This window comes from Phyllobates terribilis, unplaced genomic scaffold, assembly GCF_046119375.1.
Source record: "Phyllobates terribilis strain yellow unplaced genomic scaffold, ASM4611937v1 Scaffold_3__8_contigs__length_932513732, whole genome shotgun sequence".
NCBI classification, from domain to species: Eukaryota; Metazoa; Chordata; class Amphibia; order Anura; family Dendrobatidae; genus Phyllobates; species Phyllobates terribilis.
The window spans coordinates 55,800,300-55,814,509 of record NW_027362763.1 but is presented as its reverse complement, the minus strand read 5'-3'; the positions used below and the strand labels follow the sequence as shown (position 1 = coordinate 55,814,509).

At 46.9% G+C, this 14,210-nt stretch overlaps 1 protein-coding gene across 1 annotated transcript in view; it reads left to right on the top strand.

Moving 5' to 3' along the window:
* Positions 1-14,210, top strand: part of PINX1 (PIN2 (TERF1) interacting telomerase inhibitor 1) — a 138,802-nt gene that overhangs the window by 35,722 nt on the left and 88,870 nt on the right. Inside the window, exon 6 of the mRNA XM_073673887.1 lies at positions 13,476-13,552. Within this exon, the coding sequence (XP_073529988.1) occupies positions 13,476-13,552 (77 nt within the window). The remainder of the gene's footprint in view (positions 1-13,475; positions 13,553-14,210) is intronic.

The window sequence follows — 14,210 nt, the reverse complement described above, 5'->3', positions numbered from 1 at the left end:
GTAGGTAGGGGGTAGTGGATAGTAGGTGGTAGATAGAAGGTAGTATGTAGGGGGTAGTAGGTAGTGGTGGTGGGTAGGGGGTAATGGTGGTGGGTAGGTGGTCGTGGGGCTAGTAGTAGTTAGTGGTGGTTGGTAGTAGGTAGGTTGTGATGGTGGGTAGTGGGTAGTAGGTGGTAGATAGTAGTGGGTGGTGGATAGTAGGTAGTGGTAGTAGTGGTGGTGGTGGGTGGTCACTGGTGGGTAGTAGTGTATAAAAAAAAAAAAAAAAAAAAAAAAGTTTTTTTTCTAAGCAGATTTAGCCATATAATATATATACTCCTCAACATTGAAACCTCTGGCACTTGCAGCCTCAATTGCTATTACTGAAGATTATTAATGGGGCAAATCGTCAAAATCCCCTGCTGGCAGCTCCTGTGTAGTCGACGACCAATGAAGTCCCAGATGTGCTCGATGGGAGACCAGTCCGGCGACGCTGCAGCTATGGCAGGCAGGGACGTCGCCAGTCATACTCCCTTGATTATGGTGTGGGGTGGCATAATGTACGGTAGCCAGACCCCTCTAGTCTTCATTCCAGGTACATAAATATGCAAGTATTATGTGAAACCCTGCAAAATAAGTAGAATTCAGTGCGCCATGATGATGTGCTTCCGTCACCATCCTCTTGCACCCTATTACTGGCGGAGTTCCATTTTATGAATGCTTAAAAACATGGCACCTGCGGCTTGGTGTCCCGGGATGGTGAGCACCAGCCTCCCTTATTCATTGATCTCATGCAGTGTGTGGATATAATTTTTGGTGCGCTCGTTTCTATATGTATTGTACAGTTTTACTTAACACTTGTATATTTATTGCTCATTATCACGGTATGTAAATGTCTCTAAATGGTATGAACGACATTGGTTTCGGATTATTTATGACCTTAATTGTGTAATTGACATATAATTAATAGTACGTGCAGTGGAACTGCTTCACGGCTCCCGTGAGAAGATGAAGCTGTGCTTTGTCCCCTTTCCTATTTGATTCCCTTTAAGGGGTTTTTCAGGGACTACACAGGACTGTGGGATCATTTTCCCTCAGGAGGTGCTGCAGGGAAATTTAATACTTATAGAGATATTTCCATCTCCAAGATCCTATCCCAATATGTAGTAGGTGTAATAATAATAATAATATTAGCAAATACGTCCAATTAGAAATGTAGTATAGTTCTTCTGATGAGCTATGTCGCTTACCCCCATGTACAGAGCATTGCAGTAGCTTAGGTATCCATGGTTACGACCAAGAACAATTAACTGTCACTATATGGTCGTATCCAAGCTGCTGTAATGCCCTGCACATGGGGTAAACAACATAGCGAATCAGAAGAACTATACAACATTTCTAATTGGAGGTAATTGCTAACATTATTATTATTACACCTACATATTGGGATAGGATCTCGGAGAGGGAGTACCCCTTTTAATGCCAGGTTTCACAGACTATAGCTGATTGTTGGGTCTTCCATTAATCAACTTAAAGTCCAATTTAATTAAGAGGCCAGATCTCCAAGCAATCGTGAGGTTATGCCCTATTCCTTGGATACGGGATAACTTCCAAACTTGAGAATACCCCATTTAATATCAGGATTATACAGCCATTCTGGTTTGGATTTTCAAAGTAAGTACATCAGCCTCATCAGGTTTAACGAATCTTAATCTATGCAGTTTGTTTATGAAATCTGTTGACAAGAGGGATGCATTTTACCCTAGCTGGTTGTCGTACTCATTAGACCTCAAACCACGTCTCATTATTTCGGGCAGAACATCTGACCTGTCACTGCAGTGATATTTATGTGGGTCGTAGAAGTAATTAGGAGAAACAGATGTTGTGCGGTCTAAAGCTGTTCTTCCTTAAATGCAAACCTGTTGCTGAAATTAGAAGGTAAAAAAAGCAACAACCTGCTGCGTTGCGAGGTGGGGACCTTCTTGGATCGTGCACCATCTCATTGTTCTCAAAGATCTCAGTCCAAATGAGCAGTTGTAGTGCAGCATGGACTGAAGATGGGCTGTTAGGAATCACAGAAAATCTAGGGGGCCGGACAGCCACTTAGAAGTGTAGTGAAGAAGACTGTGAGGAAGTCGGAGACTCGGCCAAGGAAGACAGATGAAGCAAAGGGAGGATAACTGCTAAGCAGAGGAGATCAGGCGACGTGGGGGATGTCGCTGACCGATGAAGCAAAGGGAGGATAACTGCTAAGCAGAGGAGATCAGGCGACGTGGGGGATGTCGCTGACCGATGAAGCAAAGGGAGGATAACTGCTAATCAGAGGAGATCAGGCGACGTGGGGGATGTCGCTGACCGATGAAGCAAAGGGAGGATAACTGCTAAGCAGAGGAGATCATGCGACGTGGGGGATGTCGCTGACCGATGAAGCAAAGGGAGGATAACTGCTAAGCAGAGGAGATCAGGCGACGTGGGGGATGTCGCTGACCGATGAAGGAAAGGGAGGATAACTGCTAATCAGAGGAGATCAGGCGACGTGGGGGATGTCACTGACCGATGAAGCAAAGGGAGGATAACTGCTAATCAGAGGAGATCATGCGACGTGGGGGATGTCGCTGACCGATGAAGCAAAGGGAGGATAACTGCTAAGCAGAGGAGATCAGGCGACGTGGGGGATGTCGCTGACCGATGAAGCAAAGGGAGGATAACTGCTAATCAGAGGAGATCAGGCGACGTGGGGGATGTCGCTGACCGATGAAGGAAAGGGAGGATAACTGCTAAGCAGAGGAGATCAGGCGACGTGGGGGATGTCGCTGACCGATGAAGCAAAGGGAGGATAACTGCTAAGCAGAGGAGATCAGGCGACGTGGGGGATGTCGCTGACCGATGAAGCAAAGGGAGGATAACTGCTAAGCAGAGGAGATCAGGCGACGTGGGGGATGTCGCTGACCGATGAAGCAAAGGGAGGATAACTGCTAAGCAGAGGAGATCAGGCGACGTGGGGGATGTCGCTGACCGATGAAGCAAAGGGAGGATAACTGCTAAGCAGAGGAGATCAGGCGACGTGGGGGATGTCACTGACCGATGAAGCAAAGGGAGGATAACTGCTAAGCAGAGGAGATCAGGCGACGTGGGGGATGTCACTGACCGATGAAGCAAAGGGAGGATAACTGCTAAGCAGAGGAGATCAGGCGACGTGGGGGATGTCGCTGACCGATGAAGCAAAGGGAGGATAACTGCTAAGTAGAGGAGATCAGGCGACGTGGGGGATGTCACTGACCGATGAAGCAAAGGGAGGATAACTACTAAGCAGAGGAGATCAGGCGACGTGGGGGATGTCGCTGACCGATGAAGCAAAGGGAGGATAACTGCTAAGCAGAGGAGATCAGGCGACGTGGGGGATGTCACTGACCGATGAAGCAAAGGGAGGATAACTGCTAAGCAGAGGAGATCAGGCGACGTGGGGGATGTCACTGACCGATGAAGCAAAGGGAGGATAACTGCTAAGCAGAGGAGATCAGGCGACGTGGGGGATGTCACTGACCGATGAAGCAAAGGGAGGATAACTGCTAAGCAGAGGAGATCAGGCGACATGGGGGATGTCACTGACCGATGAAGCAAAGGGAGGATAACTGCTAAGCAGAGGAGATCAGGCGACATGGGGGATGTCACGGAGTCCTGTGAAACACAGACCCGCGATGGACCTGAACTGGGTAGGTCTGGAGACTCGACTGCAGATATAGCAGAGCCTGGCGAAGAAGCAGAGTTAGATATCTCAAGAGACTCCCCAAGATGTAAGAGATGTTCACATGCTGTCTTCCCTACCAACACCCAAAACTTCCAATGCCCAAAACTAGAAGGGTTGAAAGTGACTTTCTGCTGATAAGAATTATTTTTATGTCCACTGATAGTTCAACCCAAAATAAAGACATCTGATATTTTTGGTCTAACATGTTTGTGCCCCGTAGAAGAACTTCATTGAGACAGCGGAAGTATTTGGTGAAGGTCCATAACCTGAGACTCCACCAAAGACACCATTCTTCTCTATCACTAGCCAACACCACTCAGATTTTTAGGGCGAGAGAGATTCTTACTCACTGTCCCATTGTTTTCAGTGGGTTCTGATAATCTTTTGCAGAAGGCCAACTATATTATTTGGGCACCAGCTATGGATTATCTAGGGCACATAACCCAAGCTAGTCAGCTTACATGGTTGTCTCGTGAAGACCAACTCTTTCTATGTCTCTGGATTGATTTTTTTTCCTTGAAGAACTGGAATAATTTGGGTGGACTGGGGCCATCTTGGGTGACTTTCTTATGGATGACTTTCTCATAACCCTACCGCACATATACCCTGCACAGTCCACCACATGGGAAAAGCCTGGCAGAACTTGGCTTCCATCGGCAAGGTCAGCTGTGTGCTGAGGATGCCGAGAGTGGGACCTGAGACTATCAGCCATGTCTTGAAGAAACATGCTAATTCTTAACAATATCTCTTGAGGATTGGATAACGCTTCAGTTGGCCAAAGCAAAATTTATTCTATTATTTGAGTTCGACATCGAAGATGATTTAGCCATATCATATGATCGAACACGCTATGAGGTTTCCTTTTTCTCACGCTTCCAGGTGGAGGTGCATCATGAGCCAATGCATGTCTATAGGTGTGGTATTATGGATCCCAAATACAGTTGTGCACAAGAGTCTCTCGTAAATCAAAAAAATGTATCCCCCGAGGGCTGCTTCATTAAGATTCTTTAATCTATAAATCGTTTATTAAAATTAACATAAAACCAAATAAGGAATCTGGCATCACCACATGACTAAACGGGATATCCAAGATGATGTGCGCGAAGCTCAATGCCTTTAATGTGCTGATACGGTGGATTGGGTAATTGCACATTTTAATGAAGATGTTTTAGGATTTCTGAAAGTGTAATTACACCAAGGATGACGGAAGCTCATTTTAACATAGGAATTTCTGGAAGACTTCAGGATTCATGCCAAATGGTGACTTGACTCACGTCCTCTGTCTCCCGCCCTGGCAGCTTTCAGAGGAAAGGTGTATGCACTCGCTGATACGGTCACCACTAAATGGAATCTGAATGACGTCACTGCCTCACAGCAGGCTTATCAATCTGATCTTGCTGAAAATGTATTTTGCAGAAAGTCTTGGAAATTGTGGGAACCGTAACTGTCCTTGCATATGCGTAATGAGATGTCCATGGTGCTGAGATGTCTCCTACTTTCAGACTTTGGTTGCATATAATCATCATAATATTTTCTGACACATTGCAAAATCTGTGGGTGATAAATAGGGCAAACTGAACTGTTTTGGACTTTTCCCAAATTGGGTTCCATTCAGATGACACGTTATGTGGCCTCAATGGCCAGTCATGCACCTTATCAGTACTCTCACTATGGAAGACTTAAGCGCCACTGGGTGGCGAAATGTCCATTTAGGAAACGTGTTATGGTTGCGCCATAACTGGTTTGGGGTAGGGATGAGCGAACCCGTGGAAATTTGGGATTGTCGGGTTCGACCGAACTTTCGTCCAAAGTTTGGTTCGGATACCAGAACTGTACTTGAACCTGAACCCCATAGTAATCAGTGTTGAGCGAGTATGTTCTGTCCGAGTATGCTCGGGCCGAGCTCCGAGTATTTACAGCTGCTCGGTGATATGGTTGAATCACTCCCCGTGTGCAGGATTTGCAACTGTATGACAGTTTTATTACATGTGAGGAATGTGTAAGAAATAGGCACATGTAATAAAGCTGTCAAACAGTTGCAAATCCTGCACACGGGAGCGATTCAACCATATCACCGAGCAGCTGTAAATACTCGGAGCTCGGCCCGAGCATACTCGGACAGAATATACGCGCTCAACACTAGTGGTGACCCAAACTTTGGAGCTAGAAAAATATCTTGCTCTCAAACTGTAATATGGACTTCCAGGAGAAGTCCTTGTTCAGAGCTCAGCACCGGACATTACAGTTTGGGTTCACTCATCTCTAGTTTGGGGTTGCCTGACCCTGAAGAACTTTTGGCAAGATAATATCCAGAAGTGGTCAGAGCTCCTGCATAAGAGTGGTGCACAAGCTCATTGACGTATAGAGACCATACCCTTCGCTTAGCGTCTCTGCTTCATCCAAAATACTATTCAGGATCAGCGTAGAGATCTTAGGATGCGCCCCCCCCACCAGAACATTATAAAAGTTTAGGAAAACTCGTTGGATATTGGTCACGTCCAAATGGCTTTACCTGCACTATGGACTTGAAAGGACTGAAGAGTCATTTTGGCCAACTTGTACGTTCCCCAGCCTCCTCATTCAGGTTGGCTGATTACTCGGAGCATTTGTGGACCTCTTACTGAGATTTGAGAGTAAACGACAGTATCGAACGAGTTGTGATCGCATCTGTTTGAGTCACCGTAGACCAGATATGATGTGTGGACCCTGCCAAAATTGTTAGTATCTGCTGAGGGAAAAAAACAAGATGGCGCGGCAAAAAATTTTTTTCTTTTATTTTTGCTTGCTCCTTTTTTTTTTTAAGGGGGAAAACTTGAATAAATGAACAATTAGGCAAGTTCTTCAGTCCATGGTTGAACCTTGGCCTCATTCAGTGCACAGTAGATTCAGGTCTCAGTTGGCTTTTCTCATATAAATCCACAAGATTAATATTTACTTAGAAGGTGTAGGATAAAAGCCAAAAGTGCACTTCACACAATTTTCAGCAAACAGGACTCTCGATGTGGATTTAGGGCTGAAGCCTCCAAGACACTTAGAGGTGACACTCAGAAGCTCTTACTCGGGAGCAAATTGTTCTCAGAAACTGTCTGCAAAGTTGTAAACTTTTGCGCTGGCACTGGATATATTCCAAGGAGATGGTACATGGGGCATCATTATTTTTGGGAAAACTGGACCATGAACTTTACCGGTGAGCTGCAAGTCAGTGCTTACGTGGTTATATCCAACAGCAACTAAACAAGGGTGGAGAAGATCTGTATGGCGGAAATACTTTTTAAAGTACCGTGAGCTCTATGACATTGAGGAAGGAATATAATGGTATTTATCAAAATGGTGCCATCCGGACTGGACTGGGGGGGGGGGGGGCCGTAGTGTCAAGATGAACCAGCCTTAAGGGCAAAAACTCACTTAAATGGTTGCTGCTGTTAGTAAACTAATCAAAAGCGAATGGTCCAAGAAACTTTGCAATATATCTTCTCTGAAAAATCTGCTTTTCTTTTTTCTCTACTTATGAGCCGTTTTGTCTCCAGCTCCCCCTCCATGAACTCCAGATTTTAGCAATTTTTGTGAAAAAATGATGAGTTGGTCAAAACAAGACGGACATCTAGCTCACTGAGGGATCAGATTACTACTGCCTAGGAGCAGAGTGAGACACACACACAGTGCTTCTTTCTAGTAAATGTTATATCACAACCAAGAGCTGGATTAATAGCTACACCGCTCAGTCCTGCTATATAATGTTGCTGCTTTCTAGTAAGTGTTTATCTCACACAAGTGCAGGATTCACAGCTACACTGCTCAATATGTCATCAATGCTGCTGCTTCTGAGCAATGGGCTACATAAAGCAAGGAGATCAGGAATCCCTCATGTCTGTGTGTGCTGTGTATAGGAGACATCGGATCAATTAGTGCACACCCACTAGCTGAGAGATAACTGAAAATTTGAGAAATAAATGCAAGATGTGGCGTTTATTCCTCATGTACACACTGGACAGCTCATTCTGAAAAGTTACCTGAAATAACAGGTGTAATTTAAAAGGGTGTTACTATTTATGGCCATAAATATCTGCTAGATAGAGGATTCATTTCTGGGGTTGTCACCTTTTGGAAGGACGAGTGGTCTCCTCCGTCCCTGTTTTGAAGTCCCTGTATTCGTCTCTTTCTGCTTTTGGTTTATGGGTAGAAGATGAAAACGCTGAGCACTTAGCGTTTTCTAGAAAATTCGCACTCATGCACTTCCCTCTTTATCTCATCCGGTCTTTTTGGCGCACCATTAGTACTTACCCACATCTGCGCTTTTCCTCCAACATGCAAAACACACTTGAGCAGCCACCAGATGCCATCAATCATCTGTGTTTTGAGGGTTGTGCGTCCCCGGCGTGGGTGGTAACACCACTGAAGGGCCGTGGATAGGGAGTAACTCCTGTACAATGAACCAATTTTAAAAAGGAGGGGTAGTTTATTCTAACTTGCTCAATTAAAGGACACTTCTTTTTGATGATGGTCCTGAGTTCTACAAAGTTCTACAAGGCAGGACCTAAAATGCTCTGTAAAGGTGACGTTCCATCGTCCCACATTGGGGCTCACAATCTAGATTCCCTATCCGTATATGTTTGGAGTGTGGGAGCAAACTGGAGAACCTGGAGTAACTAACCCACACACAGGGAGAACATGCACACTCCTGGCAGATGTTGTCCCTGGTGGGATGTGAATCTAGGACCCCCTAACCACTGATCCACCATGCTGCCCCAATGGTCTCCTTGTACATCAATCTTCTAATCCCCATTTCTCATGCCATGCTCCGTTGTTTTGACCTACTGTCTCTTTGCATATTTCTCATGGGCACCCTGAGAAGCCTCCACATTCCACCCATTGCGTCATGTCGACGAGCAGATGTTGCAACGGGTGGATCTCTTCTATGACAAACCCTCGGATTAGGCAGAAGGTGAGGTGAGCAGCTGCTAATAATGACATAATTGTATAAATACTTGTATTCCCGCTGATCACACACCCCTCCGCATTCCTCCATGACCCCGACAACCTCGCCAGTCCACCGGCACCTCGGCTTCCTCCATCTCTCCCGACTGTCACCTAGGAATGAATCCGTCCTACTTGTTTCTTAGAGATACTAAAACTTTCTCCCTCATCTTACTCTCACCAGAGTTTGAGGAAGTTTTTTTTTTTTCTCGTAATCCAAAGCAAGTAATAGGTGCGACTGGACCGAAGATATCACAACTTCCCTGGGAAAGGAACCAAAATCCCCACCGTGTGTAGGAATCCTCACTCCAAAGCTTTGACCATACACGAGCGAGCGGTTGGACATCATGTTCCTTCATGATATGCTGCCCGATCATGTCTTGTGCGGATATTTCTCCGGACCCCATTACAAACATGCAAGCTCGACTTAGTGAGCATGCATATTTCCTTTTAAAGGGAAATTAAAAAGGATTTGTCAATTGTCATAAACATGTATTTTTTTTTTATCATCTGGAATAAAAGCCCAATGTTCTCTTGATTACGACGTTGTTCTTCTTTTTGTTCTCGCTCCTCTCCATTCCCTGTATGTACCGGAAGTCCAGTTTTCTTAGCAACAGGGAGTGCCTTTCCAAACACTCCCATAGGTAACCATTTAGGGCCACACCTATTTGGCTAAATAGACTATATTTGCATACAGGGAAGAGGAGCGGAAAATAACGTCAGATTCGCCAAAACATCTGCATTTACACAAGTCTAAAAAAATTATATTACTATATATGATATATATTATATTATTGTCAAGTGACAGGTCCTATTTTTTAATCTCTTATGAGTACAGAGGATTGGACATGTTGTAAATCAACAGGTTTTATCTTTTTCATTTTTTTTAAAATAATAAAACAAAAAAAATTCAACAACGTCTGTCTGGTGTTAAAGTCAGGACACCCCAATGCACATTAGATGATCAGATGAATTTTAATGCTAGAGACAGGTTAGAACCTTCCCGATGGGTACACCTTGTCGTGTTGGGATGGCTTGTATGCTTTTTTTTTTTTTTTAGCAAAATAGCATTAATGAAGTACCCAATGTTATTTACATATATTATTACTATTCACTGATTTACTTGTTGTAGGGTACATGCTCATTTTTGTTTTATTTCTTGGGTGTGGTCAGATGTATTGTCAAAAGTAGTGGACTTATCTAAAGTGTACGGCCAATGAAAATTGGTCAGTACCCTTAAGACTAGCAGCACCCGGAATGCGGTCGCGCGACACATCTTTCTTATGATCGATCCAAGTCACGAGGCAGATCTTCCTTACGCTGGATCCGAGTCGCGCTGCACACCTTCCTTGCGATCGCTCCGAGTCGCGCTGCACACCTTCCTTGCGATCGCTCCGAGTCACGCTGCACACCTTCCTTGCGATCCGAGTCGCGCTGCACACCTTCCTTGCGATCCGAGTCGCGCTGCACACCTTCCTTGCGATCCGAGTCGCGCTGCACACCTTCCTTGCGATCCGAGTCGCGCTGCACACCTTCCTTGCGATCCGAGTCGCGCTGCACACCTTCCTTGCGATCCGAGTCGCGCTGCACACCTTCCTTGCGATCCGAGTCGCGCTGCACACCTTCCTTGCGATCCGAGTCGCGCTGCACACCTTCCTTGCGATCCGAGTCGCGCTGCACACCTTCCTTGCGATCCGAGTCGCGCTGCACACCTTCCTTGCGATCCGAGTCGCGCTGCACACCTTCCTTGCGATCCGAGTCGCGCTGCACACCTTCCTTGCGATCCGAGTCGCGCTGCACACCTTCCTTGCGATCCGAGTCGCGCTGCACACCTTCCTTGCGATCCGAGTCGCGCTGCACACCTTCCTTGCGATCCGAGTCGCGCTGCACACCTTCCTTGCGATCCGAGTCGCGCTGCACACCTTCCTTGCGATCCGAGTCGCGCTGCACACCTTCCTTGCGATCCGAGTCGCGCTGCACACCTTCCTTGCGATCCGAGTCGCGCTGCACACCTTCCTTGCGATCCGAGTCGCGCTGCACACCTTCCTTGCGATCCGAGTCGCGCTGCACACCTTCCTTGCGATCCGAGTCGCGCTGCACACCTTCTTTGCGATCCGAGTCGCGCTGCACACCTTCCTTGCGATCCGAGTCGCGCTGCACACCTTCCTTGCGATCCGAGTCGCGCTGCACACCTTCCTTGCGATCCGAGTCGCGCTGCACACCTTCCTTGCGATCCGAGTCGCGCTGCACACCTTCCTTGCGATCCGAGTCGCGCCGCACACCTTCCTTGCGATCCGAGTCGCGCCGCACCCCTTCCTTGCGATCGCTCCGAGTCGCGCCGCACCCCTTCCGCGCGGTCGATCCGAGTCGCGCCGCACCCCTTCCGCGCGGTCGATCCGAGTCGCGCCGCACCCCTTCCGCGCGGTCGATCCGAGTCGCGCCGCACCCCTTCCGCGCGGTCGATCCGAGTCGCGCCGCACCCCTTCCGCGCGGTCGATCCGAGTCGCGCCGCACACCTTCCGCGCGGTCGATCGCTACATTGATGGCTACGTGGGGCCCTGGATACTAATCGATTCTGCCCCTTTGCACTATTGTGCGGTTGCAGTTATGATCGGACTTGTGCCTTTTGCTGGGGTTTTTTCTGTCCCGGCAGCAGTGAGTGCTGAGCCCCCGCAGAGCTGACGCTCCATTGCTCAATCCTTTGCTCAAGGTCATTTCGATGACACAAGGATTTGTGTCGGTCTCACCCATTTTGACAGCGGTGACCTCACCTTTCTGCTATGTTTTCCCTTAATTACTTTCCTCATTGCCTAACAGGTTTTTTTTTTGTTTTTTTTTTTAAAAACACTTAAAGCGAAGCCGTTTAGTATTATATCCAGAGGAAAAAGAAACAACTCCCATCATCCACCTGAGGTGGAGAAAGTTTTTCTTTTTTTGAGGAATCGATGCCGATTAATCCGTAGTAATTGATGAGCTTTAGCAGTGAGTAAGTCGAGCGCTTGTGTGACTCCGACCCATAAACTTCATTTCCAATTACTGTTATGATCATCTCGGATTAGATGGTTTGCGCCTGGATGGTTACAGGGCAAGTTTACCTTCCCACTCGCATTCTTCTCTCTCTTTTACATGATTTATGCTTTTCAACATCGCTCGTTTTTACAGAATTCTAAAAAAAAACAATTGCAACATCTTTTTTTTTTTTTTTTGCCAAAAATGGCGCCACACCTGTTCACAGGCCGTATGGGGTATTACAGCTTAGGAGAGCTAAGGTGCAGTTCTACACACAATCTGTAGACAAGTGGGCTGCCGTTATTGTTAAACAAAGCAGCCATGTTTTCCTAGCTCTGTATAACCCCTTTAAATGGAATTTCTCAAATGTTAGAACCCCCCCCCCTCCCCCCCAAAAAAAAAATAGGGTTCTGGTGGTGACTTTGAAAGGGGTTGTCCCATCTGTGGGAGTTCCAAATATTACGGATATACTATAAATGTTGAGATAGGAATAAACTCTTTTTTTTATTGAAACAAGTTAGAGTGTACTAAGGGCAGCAGAATCAGTCTTCTTCCCCCTCTGGCAGCTGAAAGTGTAGTCCTCTCTAGAAGGAATTTTACTGCAAAAGACTCTGCTCCTTCCCCGACAAGCCGGCCAGAAAGCGTTGTCTATTGGTTGTTCTCATCACTATATAGCGACCTGACGTGGCTGTGATGAGAGCAACTGAGCTTGTATGTCCCCCACTTCCCACCCCGCACTTCGCTCGTAATGTGCACTGTGAACACCAGGTGGTGCTGAAAGTAAGTCATGTGTATGGAGGAGTCAGGAGGGAAACGCTGTATAGAGAGATATATTGGCCGTATGTCTTACTCATTGACTTCAGGTTTTTCATTCCATCCCATTGTCCCCGGTGTATAACCAGAGAGCAGAAGAGTCATCACCCATACTGCAGAGTCCAGACCATCTCGTCAGCACAAACACTGCGCCGCCGCCTGGAGCTTCATGGCTGAGCAGCTGCATGCAGCCGTACATTACTAGGCACAATGCCGAGCATCGGTTGGAGTGGTATAAAGCCGACACCACTGGACTGTGGAGGAGACGTGTGTTCTGTGCAGTGACGGATCGCACTTCTCTATCTGCGTCTGATAGAGGAGTCTGGGTTTGGTTTTTGGGATTGTTATCAGGGGTCGGCATTGGGCCCTTAATTCCAGTAATGGGAAATCTTAATCTTCAGCATGAGACATTGTGGACAATTGTAGCTTCCAGCTTTGTAGGAACAGTTTGGGGAAGATCCTTTTCTGTTCCCCATGACTTCGCCCAGTGCACACGCTCCATACGGAGATGGAGGTGGGGGACATGAGCGGCCGCACAGAGCCCGGACCTCAGCCCCATCCTATAATGGAGATTGTGAGCCTGGCCTTCCCCCAACATCAGGGTCTGACCTGGACGAAAGGGCAGAAATTCCCACAGATGTCTCCAAAATCTTGTAGAAGAGCAGGTGCTTTTATATCTGCGGAGGGGTGACTCCATATTAACGTCTACGGGTGTAGGATGGGAGATCAGAAAAGATCATGGAGGTGATATATGGGGGGTCACATTTGTTATCCTTTATTTGTATCTCATGTGGACCACTTCAGCGGACACTTTGGCTTCTGCCGTTTGGTTAAGAAGTCCCTGGCAGTGCCCTACACAATGCTTGGCATAGAGTGAGCGTATTTTCGTTGAATAATTATCCAATCCCCTAATTTGCCGAAAATTCATTTACTGTGGTTTTTTTTCCTCTAGGAAAGGACCTCTCTTGCCGCAGTGACACCGACCTTGCATGCATTTTTGGAAAACGAGAAAAAGTCAAGAAATCTCAGGTAATGAGGTATTTTCCAGGGGCCTGATGTCCCTTGTGTATTTCCTGCTCTGTTCTCTCCGATCAGTCCCATGTGCTCGTCCGTTCATCAGGCTGCGTCTGTCTCCATTAATAGTGGATGAGAGCTCCAGTCTGCTGTGTGAGAGCGGCACATGCCATCCGCTGTCTCACTCCTATGGCAGCATAAAGACCTGAGGCCACGGCTTACTTTGGGCATAATCCGTGGAAAATCCTGGTCTTGCTGCCCTCATTGCCCGCAGCAAAGTAAAACTGCTTTTAATGTACAAATCAGTCTGTATATCCAGGAACCTTCCTGATCCTCATGCACCATATTATGCCATTCACTGTTTCAGTGGGGGCTGCCTCCTCTTCAGCATTCTACCGGTGTTATTGGTGCTGGAACTTCCCAGCATACATTGTGCCTGCCCGTAACTTAAAACACACCTATGTTTTGCTCGCATATAAATTGACAAATGTGAGTACAAGAACAGGCAGACACCAAACTGCCCCACTTCCTGGAACGAACTGCACCTCCACTTCCTGGAACGAACTGCACCTCCACTTCCTGGAACGAACTGCACCTCCACTTCCTGGAACGAACTGCACCTCCACTTCCTGGAACGAACTGCACCTCCACTTCCTGGAACGAACTGCACCTC